Source organism: Osmerus mordax, chromosome 16, assembly GCF_038355195.1.
Source record: "Osmerus mordax isolate fOsmMor3 chromosome 16, fOsmMor3.pri, whole genome shotgun sequence".
In the NCBI taxonomy this organism is placed as follows: Eukaryota; Metazoa; Chordata; class Actinopteri; order Osmeriformes; family Osmeridae; genus Osmerus; species Osmerus mordax.
The window spans coordinates 12,132,292-12,144,104 of NC_090065.1; the positions used below are offsets into that span (position 1 = coordinate 12,132,292).

The 11,813-nt window shown below is 44.0% G+C and overlaps 1 protein-coding gene across 1 annotated transcript; it reads right to left on the reverse strand.

Moving 5' to 3' along the window:
- nmur1b (neuromedin U receptor 1b) lies at positions 1-1,580 on the reverse strand. Its single transcript, XM_067253725.1, has 2 exons — positions 671-1,580; positions 1-470 (listed from the first exon to the last, which is right to left on the reverse strand). The coding sequence occupies exons 1-2, from the start codon at positions 1,578-1,580 to the stop codon at positions 88-90; spliced, it is 1,293 nt and encodes a 430-aa protein (XP_067109826.1). The 3' UTR covers positions 1-87.
- Between the last annotated feature and the right edge of the window lie 10,233 nt (positions 1,581-11,813).

Here is an 11,813-nt window from a genome sequence, read left to right on the forward strand (position 1 = left end):
ACATAGCAATATATTGAACTTGCAGTCAAAACTTTGCAGTAAGCCAACCTGACATCTCCTTCATCCTCCACTCCACTGTCTGAGTACCTATACAGGACAAGTATCAGTTTGAGCAGGGCTAGACTGGCGGCGAGAGTCCATGTACCTACTCTGTCCATTGTGTTTTTTTGCACTCAGGGTACTGCGCAAGGTCAGCTGGCCACTCAGGGTAGCCATCTGGTGGCCGTGGTGTGTGCACGGGCCTGAGCGGCAGGTCACCTGCCTGAACATCTCCCGGAAACGGGTGGACATGAGGTTGTAGAGGACGGGGTTGACGGCCGAGCTGAGGTAAAAGAGCACTCCCGAGACCACGTGGACATACTCAAATATCTGGTGGTGCCGCACGGTCCATGTCTCATCCATGTAGCTCCACATGAGGCGGTCGACGTGGAAGGGAGCCCAGCAGATGCCGAACACAATCACCAGTACGCCTGCGAGACAGGAGAGCGGACAGACAGGCGGACAGGCGGACAGACAGGCAGACAACGCCATGGAGCCAGACAGGGAAAAGGGAGGCATTTTTGAAAAGAACAATGCGGACAGAGGTGAATGCATGAATGAATTTTGGACAGATGTGCACAAAAGCTAAAAGGGGTCCGATGTTTTCGCAAGGTTTCGAATGAGAACTCACACAGCATCTTGGTGACCTGCCGATGCCTTGCCCTCTGTTGCTGCTGGTGGGCGCTGTAGTGGCCATGTGTCGCCAAGCCTGGTCCAATCTCCACCGCCTGCAGACCCCTCTCCCTGTGGAGTTGGATGCCTATGAGCAGGTAAAGAAAGCTGATGGTCACCATAGGCAGCAGGAAGAACAGCAGGGTGGTCACCAGGACGATCAGGTTGTAAACCCAGACAGGTTTCACCAGGCTGCAGATGGCCGACTCTGGGAACTCCCGGCCGAACCTGGGGGCCAGAAGGACCACCCCGTGGAGGCTGGTGTTGGGCAAGGCGCACATCATGGACAGCGCCCACAGCGCGAGGATGACCCTCTTGGCGTGGGCGCGCGTGGCCACGTGTTTGACCTTGAGGGGGTGCACCACGGCCACGTAGCGCTCCACGCTAAGCGCTGTCACGTTCAGGATGGAGGCGAAGCACACCGTCTCGAACAGGAAGGTCTTGAAGTAGCAGCCGCCCTCGCCCAGGAGGAAGGGGTAGTTGTGCCACATCTCGTACAGCTCCAGGGGCATGCCCAGCAGCAGCACCAGCAGGTCCGACACTGCCAGGCTGAACAGGTAGTAGTTGGTCGGCGTCCTCATCACCCTAAAACGCACAATGACGGCGCAGGTCAGGGCATTGCCCAGCGCGCCCACGACGAAGATGATGAGGAAGGTGACACAGACAGGGAGGAAGACAGGGGACCGCAGGGGGCCTAGATACTTGTCCAGGTAATCACTCATACTTAGACACAAGTCCTCCAGCACGTCTTGGCTAACGTTGACCAGAGGCCAGGAGACGTTGCTCCCACACAGCACAGCTTCAGGGCAGCCCAGCTGGTCAGGGGTAGAGTTCCACAGGCCCAGGGAAGAACAGTTCAGCTGGTCCATGGTGGCTGACGAGCTGGAATTGGAATATGAATAGGACATCTGAAGGAACAAATGGTAAGGAGAGGGTAAGTTCACTGCTGAAAGCTGCAATGATAGATTGGGTGCTCATTGAACTAGCCGCTTCAACTAGAGCGAAAATGTATAATTTGCCTGGAGCTTGAATGAAAGCTTTGAGGAAACTGGTTTGAATGAGACTGTCAGAGCTAAGTCTTATTTCTGTGAAAAATCTATCTAAAAACAAAAATAGAAAAGTAGTTGAAACAGAGCGATCCATAATTCCACCATAAATAAAAACAGAAACTTTGGTGTTTATTGTTGAAGGGTTTTGGAAGAATAGGTTATTATAGTCTGAGATACAAAAACACATTATTTGTCCCTAGATACAGATATGTAATCATGGTATCCAATATCAGGGCACCATAAGATATGTTATCTGCAAGAAAAGGATGAAAGACCACCAACATTATTATGATCTTATAAATGATTACTGTTAGACTGTACCTGATGTGTTCCTGTAGCCAGACATCAGGGAAGCATAACAAACTATTCTCTCTTCAGACATTAGATTAAAAAATTATAGATTTAAAACAAATTTAAATATTTAGAAATGAATATATTTAATCAATTAAGGTATAAGAAAATAGATGAGTGGAAAGAAGCCAAGGCTAACAATATTTCAATCAAATTTTGTATGCCTCGCATTAACCTGTCAGTATATCCCGAAACATCTTGTTTGTGCATCTGTACAATTACGGCTTTGATGGTCATTTTAATTTCCAAATCTTTTAAGGCTTTTCACAAACCAAAACTTACAGCGTTTAACATTGGTGTTTTTGTTTATCATGAATATATGAATATTTGTAAATGAAAATGTATTTATATAAATTATATTTATAATTATTTTTTGTTTAGTTGTAACTATACTACTAACTATACTATATGTACTAAAATATTGTTGTCAGATTCAGCTTTGCCAGCCACATTGACGTATTTATTCTAAGACACCACATTCTTTATTAGCTGCTTGTCTACCAGTCCATTGATGAAAGATTTTGTAGGCTTTGATAAAATTACTGTAATCATAATGGTTTAGAAATTTTCAGAAAAAAATTATAATCACTCAACAGAACATTAAATGTGCTCTGTGTGAGTTCTCTCTATGACTCTGTAGCATTTCGTAAAAGAAATCTCACCTTCTGCTGAATGACAATTCCTTCTGGGTGTCCTGGTCTTATGCAAAGGTCAATAAAGGAAGATATTGTAAATTAGTGTTAATATTTCACCCTCCACAGCTCTGACACCGAAGTCATCTTGTTTGAATGAATTGTCTACATCCTTTTCTTTCCCTGGTCGGTGCTTTTGATGATCTGATTCACAGAGAGAGAGAGCAGTTGGAACTCTTCCCTCCCCCTCTAACCTCTCCCACCCACCCACCCCCACTCACTCTCTCTCTCTCTCTCGCTGTCAATTTTTTTTCCTCTCTCTTTTCGGTACTCTTGCCAACAAATGTATTCTCCATACACCCCTCCTTTTTCTAACCTCTCTGCTGCTGTACAGAATAATACATGCCCATGCACATAGACACAAACACAGTGGCTCAAAAACAAAAACGACTACACTCTTCTGAGTGAAAACTTTTATCAACAAGTTCCAACCACGGTGGCCAAAACAGACCCCAGCTGTCCTGCCTTTTATTCACCTCAACACTTCTACCTTCCTCACCCAATTCCTAAACGTGAGGGCTATCATTTTTCACCTCTTACAAGTGTAGACCTCTGATAAGGTAAGCAAGCAAAGAAAACTGTGTTTGATAAAAACGTAATATAAAAGTTAGGAGCTGGGTGAGTTACTGGCTTTCTGTGATTCCATTCAGGGGACTAAAGAAGAAACAGTTATTCAAATGTAACAAACACACATTGGCCCCTCGTCCCCCTCAACAGGATCCTCTCTGCTGCAGCCAGAGAGCACGTCCGAGGTAGATACGTCATTTACCAACCCTGCAAAACGGAAGTAGAGTGTATATAAATGGCTCTCCTGTCTAGACATTGCAACCTCTGTTGCAGAACTGTCCCTGTTCAGAACACCAAGCTGCTTTAAACAGTCATGTTTATTAGTAAACACCATCACCACAGTAACAGCATGAAAACATCTTTCAACTTGGAAGTCCATCCACTTTTTTTGTTTGTTGTGGTGGGCAGTAGTCACTTGAAATGCAGTAAACGTTCCCACTGGGCCTTTTATCGCACCCTTTTTCTTTGTCTGACCTTTTCAACACCTGTCGGAACATCGCTATACCCAATACCAAGTGGCTTAGTAGTTCAGTTTGAGAGTTCTCCTCCAGGATACAGAAAGAAGGCGCTAATTTTCAGTTTACATTTACATTTATGCATTTAGCAGACGCTTTTATCCAAAGCCACTTCCAAGAGAGAGCTTTACAAAAGAGCATAGGTCACTGATCATAACAACGAGATAACCCCAAACATTGCGAGCAGCCAAAACATGAAGCATACATTGTGGAAAACCAAATAAGTGGCAAAGCGAAGAACCATAAGAGCATGCAGTTAAACAAGTTACAATTGAACAACATGAAACTCACCACAAGAGTGTACCTGTAGAAAAAACAATCAACAGTAAAATATTTCACAGCGAGTACAAGAATTTAAAACCGTTACAACTAACCAACAAGAGCAACAAGTCTCTCAATACATGTCATTGTGATCCTGGAGGAAACTAACATCAGGTCCAGCCAAGCATTCCTAAGTGCCGTTGTACTCCCAGAACAAGTGCGTCTTGAGCCATTTCTTGAAGGTGGGGAGAAGGTCAGTGTCCCTGATGGAGGTGGGGAGTTGATTCCACCATTGGAGGGCCAGACAGGAGAATAGCTTGTGTTGGGACCGGGAGCTATTGAGCGGTGGGACCACCAGACGGTTGTCAGAAGAAGACCGTAGGTGGCGGGCGGGGGGGGGGGGGAGTCTTTTTTCTAGAACAGTTTTACACATCTGTGAGCAGACTGTAGGGACCATTGGATAAACTCTGTCTGTCTGTGAGTGGAGTCGAAGGAACAGAGTGTACTGTAGCACACAGAGCCTCTCAATCTCCCAAAGACTCCCTGCTTGACAGAGAGGGAGAGAGGGAGAGATATTCTGTGAGAGAGTTGACTGGGAAATGCACTGGTGTGATTGCACATCAGGTCATTGTCCGCCACTTGTTCTTTGTTTATGTAATTGGATGGGAGAATGTGTATTTACGTTTATTGTGGGATTAAGGATACTATTTATTTGTATTTCCTCTTGGACTCTATATTTTGTCCCCATTTAACTCTGTCTCTTTGTCACCCGTCCCCCGTCCCCCACGCACACACACACACTTCCACAGACATGGACTAGATCAAAGTAGATTCATGATGAGGTGTTTCATCTGTAATGTCTTCGTATCCTGTCAGATTTCACCATGGGAAAATTTACTTTAGCCTTTTGCTATTACAGTGGTTCGTCTTTCACCTCTCATTGATGGAGTGAACAGGACATCATTCATGTCGTCCATCAAGGGCATCAAGCCATATTTTGGAACAAAATAATCTCTCCCTTTTTCTCCATCTCTGTCACACACACACATACATGCACACCATCTTGAACCCCCACTCCCTTAAATAAAAGCACTGACAACATTCAAATGACATCATCCCACTGTGTGCTGACAGCTTGACAGTGGGAGGGACGTTTCCGTCCTCAATCAAAACCATTACTGGCAGACTCATGGAGAGGGTTGGCTTGATAAAAAGACTAAGTGGAGACAAATTGATTGTCTGCTTCTACAGATTAGATTTATTTTTTTATTATCTTTTTATTTTCATCCAAAAGTGAGACCTGTTTTCCTCTCAAGATGATGATTAGGTTATAGAAAAATGCCAGCTATTTTACAGAGTATGTTGATGTCCTATTTTACAGAGTAACCTTTTGATGTCCAATTTTCAAAACTCACAACTGATGATCCAAATGCACTTTTTTCAGAACGCTAACACAATTTCCAATTGCTTGGGTACAATACACATACACCTTAGATCACTTGTTCATTGAACTATAATCATCTGTTCAAAATGACACAACTTGACATCAAAGTATTACGATTAAAAAATGCAACTCACACATAACTGTCTGTCATTTCCTGACATTGCAATAACAATCACAGTTTTGAGTTTTGTGTCTAGAATTTTGAAAAAGGACATTAAGGTTTTGAAATGAGTGTCAAAGTGTTTGTAAAAAACTGTATGTCTCAAACTCAGTGGAATTTTCTTCTCGGTTTGGGCAGTCAGAGCACAGTGTGTTTACATTACTAATTTTGCATCAATATCCACGGAATGCGGTTGTGTAAACAAAGTTTTGTGCACTGTGAGAGACCCTTAATCACCATGGTGTCCTAGTCTTAACACTACAATAACCCAGACAGACCCTGGCACATGAAACTGAATGGAAACCCTGCAAAAAAAGCACCTCACCTCATGGGAATGCTGTTTACCACAAGCTGCAAGGAGGCCAACAACAGAATTATTTTCTAATCTTACATCAAAATTATGCATCCTGATGTTTTTTATTGACACCAGGTCTGGGTTCCAAGGCTGGTAACAATGTAGAGATGGCGTTGATGGTAGTTCAGAGACACATCAGGACAACAAAAAAGACACCAACTACATTATGTCACATCATTTGAGAAGACTGATCTATATATTGCAGTTCTTGTAGAACTACCTGACATCAAGCGGGGACTGAAAACTAGGGCTCCCATAAATTCCATGTTCTTCACTTGATAATCATCCTAATCACAATCAGTAGCACGCACTCTGTCCGTTCCATAAACGGAACAACCAGAAAAGTATTGCTCTTGAACAATCTTGGCATCTTAGATTCCATTTTCCACTCCACTCAGTTGTAATACCGTTCAGTTGATCACAACGCAATCAGTATGGCAACTGAAGAGACATGACTGCAGTGTATCTAGTGAACACTAGGTGGTGCCACAGTTCATGAAGTGAACCAAGCTTCATGCTGACCAGAGCTCAGGATGATAAAGAGCCAGCAGGTGCCAACGTGAAAGAACACACCCAAGCACTTTTCAGGATGAGTACAGGTACCCGGTGTCTACATACCAGCCAAGGTGACTCTTTGCAAAAACGAATTTTCTGCTGGTGTCACAATCTTCCCATCCACTTGTTTCACGTCTTTGGGAAGGAGAGGTTAACATCAGGAGCTTTGGAACAGACAGGCAGGGTAGGAACGTGTCATTGATTAAAGCACTTCCTCATCCAGTGAAACAAGGCGTCATTGGACTCACCCTGATGGTCCGACCTTGTTAGGATACCCTTGGAGAGCCTTTAACCTGCGAATACAGAGATCCTCTTCTTCATGTGTCTCGGATACGACAAACATTGTTTGTGTGAAAATTGCAAAGGCTCAATATGCAGGGGGCCAGTCACTCTTGTTTGACCTCTTCATCTGGATGTTTGTATTGTCTTCCTTTTTTAAACAAACATTAAGTCCATGTGCATCTTGTACAAAGTACGCCTAAATCCAACTTGGTCTCTTGTTTAATTTTTTCTATTTGCCTCTGTAGCACTGTCCCCTGGTGGGAATCTTCCCAACTGACCAGCTAGCTTGTTTCGAGTGTGTAAACACATGTATTAGGACACAGCAGAAGCCAGTAAACGGTTACTTGCGGGTGATACAAGCAAATCAACGAGTCTCAGCAGAAAACTGAGGCCTGAGTTTATCTAAATTCCGTCGCTTAACTCAGTAATAGAAAAAAACACTCGGAAATGCCATTTCAAATAGAACCCAATGTAATCCCTGCCCCACTGGGGCCCACTTAATCAATGCTATAGACATGGGCATAGAGGAGCAACAGTCTCCAAATGGAGAGGGAGTTCTGAGTCAGCTCACAGGAGATTAAAAAGTAAGGAAATGAATAATGGAGGGAGAGAACGGTGGGAAAATAGCAGAATGTGGCGAATCATCAATAACTTCTCCTGTGAATACTTCCGGGGAGAATGCTACAGCCAAATATATATATATATATATCCCCAACATGGTCTTGTTTTTAATTATCTTTTTGCTTTGTCTCACCTTGTGTTTGTCATGCAGTCTGTTTACACTGGGTGACTTAAGTTAAATTAAACTCAAATCTTCTCCACCTCCACCAAAACAACTAACCACAACAACGAACAGATATTCTAGACTAGAGATACAGAGTATGTGTCAGCTGTCACAGGATGTGCAGTCATTCCTAAGGCCTCAAGGAAGTGAAGTAGTCACATGACAGACGGCATCATCAATCATCTGAATTTGGATGTCATTTTACTTGTGTAGTTTCAACCTGATCTCAACCCAGAAGACTTTGTTCCAGAATCCAGAAAGTGTTTTTAGGCCACTGTAGCTTCCCTTCGGACCCTGAGGCTGTCTGGTGGTTCACTTCCTGTTGAATTAACATACCTTCAAGGTTTTCTGCTTGGAGGGACTATGTAGAATAGGGACTGACATTTAGAAACATCTTAACCCCTTTGAAAATACCCTCAAACAAAACTGACAGTCATCGCCCTGCAAGGACACTTAGATCTCAAGATGCCGGCTATCTGGTGGTTCCCAAAATTAAGAAAAAAACTGCTGGAGGTAGGGCGTTCTCATGTAGAGCACCTCATCTCTGGAACAAATTGCCTGTCTGAATTAAGGAGGTTGATACTGTTTCGACATTCAAAATTAGGTTAAAAACGTTAATTTAAAAACTTTAATTTTATGACTACTAAAGATAAATATGTGTGTATGTACTTTCTATGTAAACCTGGGGTGTGTGTTTGTCTGTGTGTATCACATGTAACTTTTAAATTGCAATTAAAGCTTTCTATATGTTCACGTTGCCCCATCTAGATTTTACAAATAAAGTAAACCTGTTACTGTATATTGTTATTGTTATAGTTTCCGTTACTAGTTGGTGACAACGGGGGACGGGGCATTCTCACCCTTATTCTATAAATATAACTTATTTTTGAGTTCTTTCCCCTGGAACAGATTTCATGTTCCAACCGAGGGGGGCTGGCGCTGTCTTAGTGTCTAGGGCTGCATCAAATACCCTTTTTTGCACTGCTAAATTGCTGCACTAGTCCACACTTGAGCGGTGGGGATTTCATTCTAATATGACTGTAACTGTTAGCTGCTCCTGGCATTCTCTAATCCCTGCTCTCTTTTCTCTGTCTCCCCTCCACACATCCCCTGTGGTGTGGGGGGTTTGAGCTGTCAGCACCTGCCTGGTCGTCAGTTTGCCAACGCTGGACCTGGTCGCCAACCGGAAACCAGTCTCCATGACGGGCAACAGCGAGTTTCCCGGTCCCTTCCTACATCTACCCAGTTAAACAATGGATTTTGATGTTTCAAAACCCATTGACACTTCCCTGCTGTATGACTATGTTAAACCTGTGTTCTGCTCCTCTCTTTCACCAACCGTCTCTGGAGGAGGGGATCCCTCACTGAATTGCTCCTCCCAAGGTTTCTTAAATTTTTTCTCCTGCAGTGAGTTTTTCTGGGAGTTTTTCCTTGTCTTCCTTGAGGGTTTAGGTTGGTTGAGGGGCAGTTCTATGGGCGTATGTGAAGCCCTCTGTGACATGCTTGCGTGTAAAAAGGGCTATACAAATACATTTTGATTTGATCTGAAATCCAAAGTAGATGTCAATAATGAAACCATTTTACCTCTACTACAATTTACTGTGCAGATGCAGGACTCAGGAGAACACATTCATTTTTGTATTTACTCTGTCAAGAGCAAAGCTTGCAGGTTCTGCCAGGCTAATTCATTTTTGATCAATGAGTTGAGCAAGCATTGTGAAAGTACAGCTTCCAAACCCTCAGGCAATCGGCAGCAAGCAGCCCCTCCACAACAGGTATCATTAGTGTTTGGCAGTCCATAAAGCACTGCTCCAATATCTCTCGACTTCCTTCAGAGGTACTCAAACACAGCATTGACAATTTCTGGCCTTGTTAGCTGAAGAATTGACCGGTGTGTACGATTTTCTCATATATATTCTCATTTGTCTTTTGAAGGACGACTGTATAGAATATTGTCTTTTTCCCGCAATCTATCGTTTGTCTGTGTTCATCTAGTCCCATGATCCTGCTTTTCCCTTGTCATCTAGATAAGAACAATATCTGAAACCAGGACTTAAAGTTAAGACTCTCTATGATATCTAGTGTCCTTGTCTTCTAAGTAGGCTGTGTGTTTGATGGCCTGGTTCTGGTCTTGTACCCTCACAGTAGTGTCACACAGTAGTCTTCAAAGGTGTTTTGCTATTATTCAACAGTAGATTATCACTGGCGCACAGCATCTCCCTCCACATCCGCTCACCAGCCTGCGTCTAACAGCTGATACCCCAAATCCAATTCTCTATTCCCAGCTTTATCTTCTTGTCTCTCCATGCTTTGTGAACTACGTATTGTCTCCTCATCTGCGTACTGATTTCTCATCTGCAGTAGGAGGCCGTTGCTCTACAAAGCGTTGTGTTTTACAACACCTGTCGCCACTATGCTGATACTATGTTATTACTTCCTGGTCAATATCAGTTTATCTCTGGTTGATTGTAATCTCAGTTCCAGGAAAAAATTTAAAAAACATGACAAAAATATAATGATCCCTGGGAATTGTGTTATCTTTGCAGAAACGTGATAACATGCTCTGCATGTTAGGTTTGTAAACTGTTGATCTAGTCTAGGACATGCAGATCAACAGTTGATTCCAGAATATTCCTTTGTGTTTTACTCCCGGCCTTTGGATGACCGCTCTGACAATGATGGCATTGATTTGATGAAGAAGGGCAGTGTCATATTTTTGCTTCAGTGTCTCATATAGTGGGTTGTTTAAAGAACTCTGTCCATCAACGCTTCAATGGAGAAGGCTGACCCAAGCCTGCTGGGAACTGAACTGTAGTTAATTAGTGCACAAAGCCCGGGGGACAAAAGGAGCAGGAGGGGGTGGCACAGGGGGTTTGGTGGTGGGTGGGAGAGGCAGGGAGGGGGGAGGGAGGGGGGTACAGACGTCTTGAGTTGGTGGTGGGCGTCGGGTGGTGGGGGGTCAGAGGGGCGGTGGTGGGTGTCGGGGGGGGGGGGGGGGGGGTTCGGGGGGTTAGGGGAGACAGATGAATTAGCTGTGTGAAGGGAAGCCTTGTGTGAACACACCATGGGATGAATGTGAGCCATGGCCTGCCTGTCTGCACACTGCTGGGGCCTGGTGGGGTGGCAGGCATGAGGAGGGTGGGGGGCTAGGGGTCTAATGTACTTAGGGAGAAGAATAACCCAGAGAGACAATGTAGTAGTGACAGGATGCTAGTGCCACTACTCATAAGGAAGAAAAGGAGAGGTAGGATGAGGATGATGATTATAAATTGGATAATTCTACCTATAAGTTTCAAAGAGTTCCATTTGGGTTTAACAGTACAGACCTAATTCAAGCCACAGTATCAGTCGTGAACAAAAGCCCATGGGAGGCGCTATCTATCCATTTAAAACGGATGCTGGAATTGAAGTTTAGCGCCGATTCATCCACACTTCACTTGGTGTCGAAATTGATTTCGGGTTCGATTAGAATGAACTATACTACCGTTGAACTGTTCGAGCTGGTGTGGTCCCTAACGTGCCTGACTCTCTACATCTTGGAGGGTGTGACTTGCATGTTCTCGGAGAAGGCAGCTGCTTCAAGCCTGCCTGCAGCCCCCCTTCTTCCACCCCTCACCCGTACGCCCCACAGCCCCCTTCAGTCTCTCTGTCCCAATTGCCATTCCAACGCACACTCCTTGAGGAGCAACAGCTATACGGAGTTAAAGAAGTGGATTATCGAGTGTTTTGGAAGGAACGATTCCTCGTTTTGTGGGCTATTTGCACGAAAACATAAACGCGCGTTTGGACAATAATTTTGCTTCAGTAACTCGCAATTTACTCGATAAAGGGCGCATTGCAATAGTCTACCGCATTACCTATTCTCTCCGTGGAATGGAATCAGTCTTAGAATGAAAAACAAAACGAGCTTGATTATATTCAGCGATTGGATATAGTGCATGGGATGACCATATTCCACAGTACTATACACAGGACATGTGAATTAGGAGAGTTTAAAACATAGCCTGTGGTGGTTTAGATGTGTGCTTTGTGTATCCCTCGTATGAGTCCAGTCTAAACCTTTATTCATGTTGCAAGATCCTGGTTT

Excerpts from the sequence above, each read along its gene's own strand:
- nmur1b (XM_067253725.1), bottom strand. The coding sequence starts at position 1,580 with ATGGACCAGCTGAACTGTTCTTCCCTGGGCCTGTGGAACTCTACCCCT. Across the intron at positions 471-670 it reads GCAGGTCACCAAGATGCTGT|GCGTACTGGTGATTGTGTTC; the intron begins GTGAGTTCTCAT and ends CCTGTCTCGCAG.